The sequence below is a fragment of the Phocoena sinus genome, chromosome 16 (genome assembly GCF_008692025.1).
Source record: "Phocoena sinus isolate mPhoSin1 chromosome 16, mPhoSin1.pri, whole genome shotgun sequence".
Classification (NCBI taxonomy): Eukaryota; Metazoa; Chordata; class Mammalia; order Artiodactyla; family Phocoenidae; genus Phocoena; species Phocoena sinus.
This window is the reverse complement of record NC_045778.1, coordinates 44,292,747-44,303,961: the sequence shown is the minus strand read 5'-3', so window position 1 is coordinate 44,303,961 and position 11,215 is coordinate 44,292,747. Positions and strand designations below refer to the sequence as shown.

Genomic DNA, 11,215 nt, shown 5'->3' with positions numbered 1-11,215 from the left:
AATGCAAACAGAAAACAGTATGACAGAAAAGAACATTTCTGATGTCAAATGAGGCTTTGGTAAGCTGTAAGAGCAGATTTGGAGAGATCACACGGCAGAAAGCTTGCACGTCCTCCCCAAGGGCTCTGAAAGCACAGGCTTCAGAAACCTCTGCAGCGGCAGTAACAGTTCAGGTCCCTGAGAATAATTGTCCAGCAGACACCAACATGGACTCAAGGGAGCCTCATCAAGGTGAGAGGCTTCACAGGCTTAGAGCATAATGGAAGGGGAGAGAGCAGCAGTGGCTCCAAGGCACTGGGCTGTGGTAGGTATGGGATCTGCAAGGTGGGAACTGAGAGAAAGGAGGCCGTTGTATCTAAGGACGAAGCCATGAACTCTACTGGGAGGGTTGCCCCATGTTTTGTGTGGGATGGCCTGTCCTCTAGAGGGAGTGGAGGCTGCTCACGGAAAGACCCCATGCCACATTTTGCACTGAAAAGAGAAGGTTGAGATTAGGAGATTTCAAATATGGGTGAAGTGTTATACAGGGAGAGTGTGGTCACAGGAAAATAAAGGCTAGGATCTCAGGACCTAACATGTTAGTTAACTTTTCTCAAATGTTACAGCATCTCAAAAACCACTCACTGAGAGAAAAGGCAGTATTTGAAGCTGATTTGTCCCTGAGAAATAGGAACTCTGATAAAAATGACTGAAAAATGGGAAAATTTCCCCAAATGTGTTTAAATTCAGTGTGGCCTAAGCACTGTCACTGATTGAGTGTCACCATGGTGAAAATGGGTTTGAGAGGGTTTTTCTTTTCTGTTTTTTGTATGCTTCTGCCTCTAGTTACTGCTTCTATGTGGAGTTCTTTCATATTCATGGATGTGGCTTGTGACCTTTTTATAAGTCATTCCAACCCCTCAAAGCATGGAATTGTGGAGTGGGGGTGGGGGGGGCGGTTTGGAGTGTCACCAGTCCTGACTTACAGGGGCTGGAGGAGCCACATCCACTTAAAGGGCAGGTGGTCTAGGCTGGGCTGCTGAAGAAGGGCTCAGGCTCTACAAGATGTCAGTGACACCCTTCTGGCTCAGCCTGAGCAGAATCAGAAAATGAAAAATGGGATCATCAGGAAAAATTAAAATAAATTTTTCAGTCTTGAATTATTACAGGGGGATAGGGACTTCATCTTTAGACAGTTTGCCTTGTGAACTCAGTTCTCTGAAGGGTCTAAGAAAAGTCATTTATTTTAAGTTTGTTTAGCTTTTTTTGCTGTTGTGAGAATGGGGGGTTTGACTTTCAAATCCATCACATGTTGGAGCTGAAACAAGAAGTCTGAACATATTTTTTATATTATCCAAATGCTATCTTTCCTGTAAACATAGTAAAGAAAGAGTCAGGCAGCGGGCAGAGAGAAGGTAGGACTAGGGGTCCTCTCAGAGGTATTCTCTTTTTTAAAAATATTTATTTTATTGATTTATTTATTTGGCTGTGATGGGTCTTAGGTACAACACATGGGATCTTCATTGCTGAGTGAGGAATCTTTGTTGTGGCATGCGGGATCTCTCTTTTTTTTTAGTTGCAGCACGTGGGATCTTTAGTTACAGCATGCGGGATCTTTAGTTGTGGCATGCAAACTCTTAGTTGCGGCATGTGGGATCTAGTTCCCTGATCAGGGATCGATCCTGTTAATACCTGAGACTGGCAGAAAAGCTATGGAATTCGCCTGGGAAGATGTCATTTAGGGGAGCTCTCGACCCAAAGAGAAAGAAAGGCTCAACAGAACACGAGTGTTTAGAGTAAAAGAAAAATAAATCCATTTTAGTTTTGTACCTTAGATAACACTACTCAAACAAAAATTAGCAGCCTAATTAAATTAGGTAATTAATGTACTACACATAATGTAGGGCCTAACTCATAGTAAACATTTAAAATTTTGTTCTTAGTACTACTAGTACTGCTCCTGCTATTATTACTATTATTATTTTGTAGTTATTGTTGTTAGTGATTATTATTAGTGATTGGGTCTGAACCAGAAACTCTTAGGCCACTATCAGTCTCTTCTCACTTTTTACTCCCACATCTCATCATTCTCAATCCATTCTTCTCATTGTCTCTGATTTCCCTCAAAGGGGCAACTCAATACTGGGTATGGGAAATTGATATAGATTTATCTTTCAAACCAGACTGTCGACCTGTGAGATGAGCAAAGGGACAGGAGGGCCTGAGGGTCACGCTCCCTCAGGCAGAGTATTTGCAGACAGCCACAAAGGAGGCAGAACAGGTGATGTCATTCCATGTGCCGTCCACCAGGAGTGTCACACAGTGTTCCTCAGAACCAGCGTTATTGGGCTCACCATCATGCCAATTTTGGTAGGTCACCCTCTTTCCTGTCAGATCCACAGACTGGCCATCAGTCTCCTCATTTGTGATGCCCAGGAAGGCCCCTCCACTGGCTATATCCTGGATGGCCTTGTTTTCTTCAGCATTAGTAGGAATGGCCACAGAGGCCTGGAACTGGGCACACAGAGTCTTCACTTCATCAAAGGTCATCTTTTCACCATTGGTAAAATAAAACTTTTCCCCAACTTTTTTGCCTGAAGGGAAGATCAGCCCTAAAATGGGAAAATATAGGTGACACTGGCTTGTCTCTAAGTCCACCTCAAGATATTTTTCTGGACAAAGCCTTCAACAGTAGCGTTGCCACATAAAATACAGTATGTCCAGTTATATTTGAATTATAGATAAACAATGAAATTTTTTAGTATAAGTGTCTCACATGCAATTTTTAGGACATACTTATACTAAAAAAAAATTAGTTGTTGTTTACCTGAAATTCAAGTTTAACTGGGTGTCCTATATTTTTTCTTTGTTAAATCCTAGCAGCCCTAATCTGAAGAAACAGAATGGAACAAAGGCCTTTGTCCTTTTGGACCAGAGTTCTAGAATACATATAATTGGAATTCTAAGTTTTACCCCAATATTAACTTAAAAATAAATTTAAATGTCTGAGAATATTTGTCCTAGGCCCAGGAAACAGGTTAGCCTCATTGCAGCAGTTCTCAGCAACAGCATAACAAGGAGGAAAGAGGCATAGGTCCCATTTTCAGTGACACATATGTACACTGATAGTAAAGATAAAGGATCAGGGTCTTGTATCAGACTGCCTTCAATTTATAAACTGCCTCTGCCATTTATTAGCTCTGTGCATTTGAGCAAATTATGTAATTTTCCTTTGCTTCCGTTTCTACCAAAAGGTTGTTGTGAGGATTTCATGAGGTCAGAATATGAAAAGCATCTATCCAGGTACTAGAAAATTACATGTATTCAGTAAATATTTGTTGCCTTCCACTTTCCCAAACTTCAAGCTGCCTGAAAAGTAAGAGAGAAGGCTTATATTTTTTGAGTTGGTCCAGTTCTGATCACAGAGCTGCTCTTTCTGAAGTAGCCTGGCTAATATAGTTACCTAGAAAATTAAAACAAAGTGAAAGAGCATTGTTGAAAAGACATCTGAGAACTACAAGGGGGTAGGGTACTTTTCAAACTAAAAAAAAAAAAAAAATCAAGATAAGAGTTTCTTTTATACTGACATTTGCTCTTTGAAAGAAAATGAAAAATATTTTAAGCATAAAGAAGCATAAAGAAGGAAAAGTATCTCTGTTTCCATCCAGCCCAAAACATCACTCATCTGTTGAATGTATGGAAAGACACTTTGTACACGCATACACACCCACACGCACATACATACACTCCCTGTTGACCAAGCATTATAGCACTCCACACGCCAAGCTATTCACTAATTGGTTTTTTCCCCAAACAAATAGCTCTATCATGGGTAAACTTGTGGAATAAAATACTTGAGGAATTATTATGAGCTGGTGAATATTGACTATAAAGATTGCAGGGTTTTGTCTTTGGGGAAGTTTTGTTTTTGTTGCTTTTTGTTTTGTTTTTCCCTGAGTTTGTTCTGTTAATCAGTAAACCAGGATTTTTGTGAGTTGCCCATTATCCAAGAGGGGAGGGCATGAGGCAACAAGCTGTGTGTAGTAGATGGCACACAGTGACCTCAGTGTGGTGCAGCTTCTCTCATTAAGAAATGGAGTTTATTTCCCCACTCCTTGAATCTGAGCGGGCCTTGTAACTTGTTTTGACCAATGGAATGTGACAGAAGCAATAATGTATGTGTCCTAAGCCTTCAGGAGGCCTTAAAGCTTCTGATCTTTCTTCTTTTGGAAATCCTGTAATCATCTCTATGTGAATAAGCCCAGGTGAGTCAATTGGAGGATGAGATCTGTGGCTCAGCTACGCTCATCACTCCAGCTGATGGTCAAACAACAGCCAGACATGTAAGTGAGACCATTGGCCATCAGTTGACCACAGACACATGAGTGAGTCCATCTGAGACCAGCAAAGAAATCACTTGATTCATAGATTCGTGATTTAAATAAATGGCTGTGTTTTGTTTGTTTCTCATGAGGTAAGAGATAACTGGCATACCATGTATCTACCATTGCTGTGAAAATAGGCATAACAAGCCCAACACATAGATAACCTATTTTATCCCTTTTGGACCAGAGCCTCACATTGGATTGTTTCAGCTGCAGGAGAGCCTAGGCTTAGCTCCTCCAGGAGGCACCTGATGAGGGTTTGGCTCTGAAGGGTTTGTGAGTCTGTATTCAGGCATTGATAGGAATCCCTTGAGGCTCTAAGTAACCTAGAGAAGCTAGAGGCTGCTGGGTCAGGAAGCAGAGTTGGGCATCTTCCCAGGAAGCAGCAGGAGAAGGGGCATCTCCCACATGGTACTCAGAGTTGCCAGACCCTGGGGGCCTTCAGCCTAGACCTTGCTGAAGTAAATTCCTTACCCAAATCATCTCCAGGGTCTCCTTTTTGGCCCACTTGTCCTGGTAACCCAGGTGGCCCTGGCATTCCTTGAGGCCCTACCTTTCCAGGAGGGCCCTGAAAGCCTCTGAGTCCTTGACCTGTTGGAGGACTAAGGAAACATGACAGTATTTGCGTTCCTGCTCTGTTTCTCCAAAAGCTTGATGCCCAATCCCTTCCCAGGAGAAAGGAGACACTGATCCAGGGCTCACATTCTGAACCGCTCTTTCTAATGACCATAGAAGGAAAGCTTCCTGTGTCCCATGGGATGGTCTGCCTCGAGGGTCAACTTCCTGAGCCGGCAGGACCACCAGGTGTCACCAGTTCCTGGTGGAAGTTTGGGATGCCAGAGTCAGAGCTGTATCTCTCTTTTGAATTATAATTTGTAGTTGAGAGAAATACAAGCTACATGAATATGACATTATCCTCCTCACATCTCCAGGCAGTTTCCTTTGGAAGATAAAGAGTCACAGAGATAGAACAGCCCAAACTGTACCTGGTTCTCCCTTTTCTCCCTTGGCACCATCATGCCTATCTTTGCCTGGGAGGCCGTTGATTCCTGAAGAACCACAGGCAATCACAGGGCAAGTCTTTTGTACATTCTCACAGTTTTCTGTTTCTATACACGATGCTGTCACCACAATCAGGAGAAGCAGAGGGAGTGATGGAAACAGTGACATGGTCCTCACCTTGGTGTGGGAAAAGTCAAGGAAGATTATCTCATCCTGTTCAGTTAATCAACACATATTTACTGAACCTGCCCTTTTTCCTATAACCTATACTGGGCACAGGTGATATAGAGATGGATGACCCATTCCTGGCCTCCAGATTGGGAATTTGGAAAAGTAAATCCTCCTGTGACGTTGTATTACTACTTCAGCAAAGGTAGTCATAACAGCTTGCATTGTCGGGGAGAAGGGGTTACCAGTGCCTGGCCTCTAGTGTTACTGCTAAAAGGCTAGGAGTGTGCTCTCTGTGTCCTTTGTGAGAGCAAATAGGCATAACATTGCCAGCTCACTCATGCCTGCTGACTTGGGGAGTGAACGTGAATGGAGACCCAGCTCTCTCTGTCTCACCTTTCATATTTGGGCCCATCTGCCACCTGCATCCCATCCTTATACCTGGACAGTCCATTGCCCTCAGTGCCAGTTAACCAACATCTACTCAGTGGCACTCACTAAGCTGCAGGCTAATGATCCGGGGAGGAAGAGTCACTGCTAGTTACTAACCTGGCCAGAATTAAGTTGAGTTTGTTTCCTCTTGATGTTTTATTTCCCACTGTAAGAGAGACTTGCCAGGGAGAGAAGTTTCTCTGGAAATTTCTCACTATCTTGACCCAGGCAGGGTGCCAGATCCCTCTCTACTTCCTGGCAGGTATTCTGTGTGTCCTATGAGTCAAAACCACTGGCAATTAGAACACCTTCCTTGAATACCCTTCTCATTTCTCAAGCCTGACATTTTATGTCCTTCAAAGTCCTCTTCCAGCTGTCCCTCCCCCAGGAAACCTCAGCAGCCCAGCATCAAGGGTCTAATCCTTCTCGGCTCCCTTTGAAAACAAAGGCACAGTGTCATTTGCAAATGGTCAGGTGAATCCGGGAAAGTCACAGATACCCCAGCGTAAGCAGAGAAAGAGATACCCCCAGCATGGCTTCTGCCTGCCATCTCCCCACACACCCTAGAAAGTATTTTCTAGGCCTCCAAGATCAAGTCAAATCCCTAGACATTTGATCCAGGACCCCAGATCCATTCACCAGAAAGGACTTACCACGGCTTCTGCAAAGCAGGGATACAGTCACGAGGAAACTGGCCCTCCAGCAGGGTGCCGGCAGGTGCCTTAGGTGGAGGGAGGAGGCTGGATTCAGTAACGCAAGGTCCAATCAGGCTTGTAAACAAGGACAGTATGGGCCTGACCTTCAACCCCAGATTAATAAGTCCTCTTAGAGCTGCACTAAACTCTTCTTAGGAGCATTTCCCAGGGGCTTCTGGTGCAGTGCTGGGTGGCTGTTTTCTTTAATACTGCACATTTCTTCCTTTAAATCGCCATCATTTGGGCAGTCCTCATTGCTGAGTCAGCATGATCTGGCTCACGTGGTTAATCGTGTCGAGATTCCTGTCTGCAATGAGAAACGCAGAGGCGCCTGTGAATGTGCTTACGTGCTTGGGCACACTAACCGTGCACACAGACACGCAGGAGTGCACACACGCTCATCCACGAAGGCACGGCACACCCCTTGCTGCCTTCCACATACCAAGACCACTCCTGCCTCAGGCTTTACACTTGGTTTTCTCCCAGCCTGAATGTCCCCTCCATCATGTCACCGGCTGGCTCTTTCTCTTCTATTGAGACATTCCTGTCTCAGAGAAATCTGTGTTGATAACTTTATCTAAGTGGTCCCACTCTCTATCCTCTTAACTTGCTTTATTTTCTTTCATATTACTTATACTCCATGATGTTATATTCTATCTATTTACTTTTCTACTTTTTATTGTGGTAAAATATGAATAACATAAAGTTTACCATTTTGACCATTATTAGGTATACAATTTGGCCACATTAAGTACATTTACATTGTTGTGCAACCTTCACCACTACCCGTCTCCAGAATATTTTCATCATCCCAAACCGAACCTCTGTACCCATTAAATAATAACTCCCCATTTCCAACCCCCAGCCCCACCCCCGATCCTTGGTAACCACTGTTCTACTTTTTGTCTCTATGAATTTGACTACTCTAGGTGTCCTAGATAAGTGGAATAATATAGGGTTTGTCTTTTTGTGACAGGCTTATTTCACTTAGCATAATGTCTTCGAGGTTCATCCATGTTGCGGCAGGTATCAGAATTTCCTTCCTTTTTAAGTTTAAATAATATTCCATTATATGTAAATACCACATTTTGGAAGCTTCATTTTTACTAGCAGAAAAAAAACCTGGAAATAACCCAATTGTCCTTCAACAAGTGAATGGATAAATAAACCATGGAAAACTCACAGAAGAAAAGGAACAGGCTCTTAATTAATACAATAACTTGGATGAATTTCAAGGACATTATGTTAAGTAAAATAAATATAATATCAAGAGTTTACAAACTGTATTATTCTTTTCATATAATATTCTTGAAATGACAAAATTGAATAATGGGGAGCATATCAGCAGTTGGCAGGGAATAGGGCTTCAGGGAAGGTATAAAGGTATAGCACAAGAAAGTTTCATTGTGGGTGATGGAATAGTTCTGTGCTTTAATTGTGGTGATTGCACAAACCTATGATTGCGATAACATTTCATAGAACTGTACACCAAGAAAAAAAATGCAGGTAAAAAATAGTTAAATTCAAATAACATCCATATCTTATTGTTGTATTGTTCCAATGTCAGTTTCCTGGTTTTGATACTTGCACTCTGGTACGTTAGATCCTACCATCGGTGAATGATGGATGAAGAGGACATGACACCTTTCTTTACTATTTTTTTCAACTTGTCTGTGAGATTAAAATTATTTCACATGAAAAAGTTTCCAAAGGGAGTCTCAAGGAAGCTGTGGGTGATCTAAAGATTATCCCTGCTTCCTTCAGTGCTTTGTCCAAGTTTTACAATGGAAATAGTCTGTACAATGGCTTGAAAGTGAGAAAAAGTAGGCCAGGTTCCCAAGGATAGTACTGTTCAGTCTGGTTGGTCTTAACAGTGTGAGATCCAAATGGTGAGAGATAAGGCATAAACCTATCGATGATATGACTTATAAACTGTGTAAGACTTTGGACCTCCTCCCAAGGATCATTAGAGGAATTCCAATAGAAGAGGAATGATCACATTTGAACTTTTCAAAGCTTGTTTTGACTAAAATGTGGAGCAAGGTTGGAAGGGAGCAAGGCTGGAAAAAAGCTGACCTGCAAGGAAGTACTTACTATCGTCTAAACGGCAGATGATGGTGGCCAGAATCAGGGTAATGGCAGCTGGATCAAGAAGCTAGACACATTTGAGAAACATCTACAAAGTATAGTAGATAGAACCTGGGAGTTTGTTGGGTGTGAAATGGTGAGCAGAAAAAAGGAATTTGGGCATACAAGTTTCTGACTTGAATATCTGGGTGCCAGTTAACTTATTGTAGGGGGTATAATGGGTATCTTGTGAGTAAATGGCTTGAATCAGGTGCTAGTGATCAAGAAGGGATGGAACAATAACTTTGTGAAGCAAAATGTATTCAATTCTGGACAACATTTCTAATAGAGCTGTCATCAAATGCCCTTTTAGCTTAGGGTGGTGAGGGAATCCGTCACAGGAGCTTCAAACAGAGGTTGCAGAGCCATGTGGTGTGGGTGTAGTAGAGGCCTCCAAGCACCAGAAGGAATATGGATGAGATTACCTTCCACGTCCTTTCCAACTAGATGGTCCTTGGCTTGTGGAAGGTCTGGTTTCCTTACTTCCTGCTGACCCAACCCCTGGGCCTGAAAAAACTGCAGGATGGTACAGAGCCACGTGCCTAAAGCAAAGGACAGAGACTGGGACATCCAGGGCCTAAAAAAGTCTGCTGGAAACTTGCTTATCTCCCTCCCCTACTCTTCAGCATCCAGACTTTCCCCTTGTTCCTACTCCAAAGTGGAGGAGGTAAAATGAGATAGCTGACTCCAGGTCACACTGGAAGTTCTGGCTTTGATCACTGTGCTTGTTTGTATTGAACACTTAGTCCAGAGGTCAGGAAGCTTCCTGGAACTGAGCTGGGAAGGGGTGGACATCTGGGTGGAGAGTCAATCTGAAAGTTGAGCCACTGCTCTGGATGCAACTGAATCTCTTCCCATCCTCCACAGTCTCCAGTAGGCCTTTCCTATCATGAGATACCCCTTTCCACATGCATCAGCCCCTGATTACCCAGTCTGCACTCCACCTAATAAGGCTGCTGTACACATTTGTTCTGGACCTTAGGCCCTTCCCAGCACACCTCCACCAGACAACAGTGCTGCCTGTCTGACCTGTAGGAGGACTGCCTGCCCCTCTACATCACTTTCCTTTAATGGGATGGAATCCCAGCCCTGCCACTTCCTGGCCGTGTGACTTTGGCCAAGTTCTGTCTCCTTCAGATCCTGTTTCTTCATCTGTGGACCAGGGACAACCTACTGCCTTGGCTATGCCGTGATATACTGTCTTCTGATCCACACTCGGAATGCACGGCATGCAGCTTATCATACCATCCTGCTTAAGACAAGGCCTTCACTGCCTCCAGGATGGTGTTACAATAGCCTTCTTCCCCTGGGAAGCAGTGTTCCTGGGCAACCTCAGCTGAGAGGTGAAGTTTGAGATTTGGAACCTGAAGGCTTGGTTTGGGCTCATGACTCTGAGTTTAGGCAGACCACATATTCTGGCTGAGCCTCAAATTTTAGCAGGAGGAGTGGGGCGAAGATGTAGCAGACCTAGAAGGTGCTGGTCCTCGACCAAGAGCCTTTGCTTCAGGAGGATTTGGGGAGACACACCTGGGGGGAGGGTGACAAACAGGGGAAATCAGGGCAGTTGTGCAGGCAAAAAGCCTGAGGCCCAGGATTCCCTGCCAAGGAGGCTGCAGGAAGATTGTGGTCAAGCTCATTGACTGAAGGAGAGACTGTGTGTTGGATCTTGGCAAGGACGGAGCTCCCAGGATATTCTCAAGTCAAGCTGCATCAAGAAACTGAGGGTCCCCTTTTTCTCTCAGCTTCTCTCTAGTGCCCTCTATTGTGAAAGCTTATCCTGCTCACTTTATTTTATTTTTTTATTTTATTGGGTTATAGTTGATTTACAATGTTGTATTAGTTTCGGGTGTACAGCAAAGTGATTCAGTTATACATATATTCATTCTTTTTCAGTTTCTTTTCTCATATAGGTTATCACCAGATACTGAGTAGAGTTCTCTGTGATATACAGTAGGTCCTTGTTGGTTGTCTATCTTTTATATAGTAGTGTGTGTATGTTCTTCCCAAGCTCCTGATTATCTCTTCCCTCCATGTTTCCCCTTTGGTAACCATAGGTTTGTTTTCTATATCTGTAAGTCTGTTTATGTTTTGTAAATAAGTTCATTTCTATCATTTAAAAAAATTAGATTCCACATATGAGTGATATCGTATGATATTTGTCTTTCTCTGTCTGACTTACTTCACTTACTATGATAATCTCTGTGTCCATCAATGTTGCTGCAAATGGCATTATTTCATTCTTTTTCATGGCTGAATAATATTCTATTGTATATGTACCACATCTTCTTTATCCATTCCTCTGTCAATAGACATTTAGGTTGCTTCCATGTCTTGGCTATTGTAAATAGTGCAGTGAACATTGGGGTGCATGCATCTTCTCTAATTATGGTTTTCTCCAGATATATGCCCAGGAGTGGGATTGCTGGG

The 11,215-nt window shown here is 43.1% G+C and overlaps 1 protein-coding gene across 1 annotated transcript; it reads right to left on the bottom strand.

Moving 5' to 3' along the window:
* Positions 1-2,217: 2,217 nt before the first annotated feature.
* Positions 2,218-5,534, bottom strand: MBL2 (mannose binding lectin 2). Its single transcript, XM_032608891.1, is given in 4 exon segments — positions 2,218-2,591; positions 3,374-3,442; positions 4,839-4,955; positions 5,351-5,534. Coding segments are annotated over 4 exon segments (744 nt in total).
* Between the last annotated feature and the right edge of the window lie 5,681 nt (positions 5,535-11,215).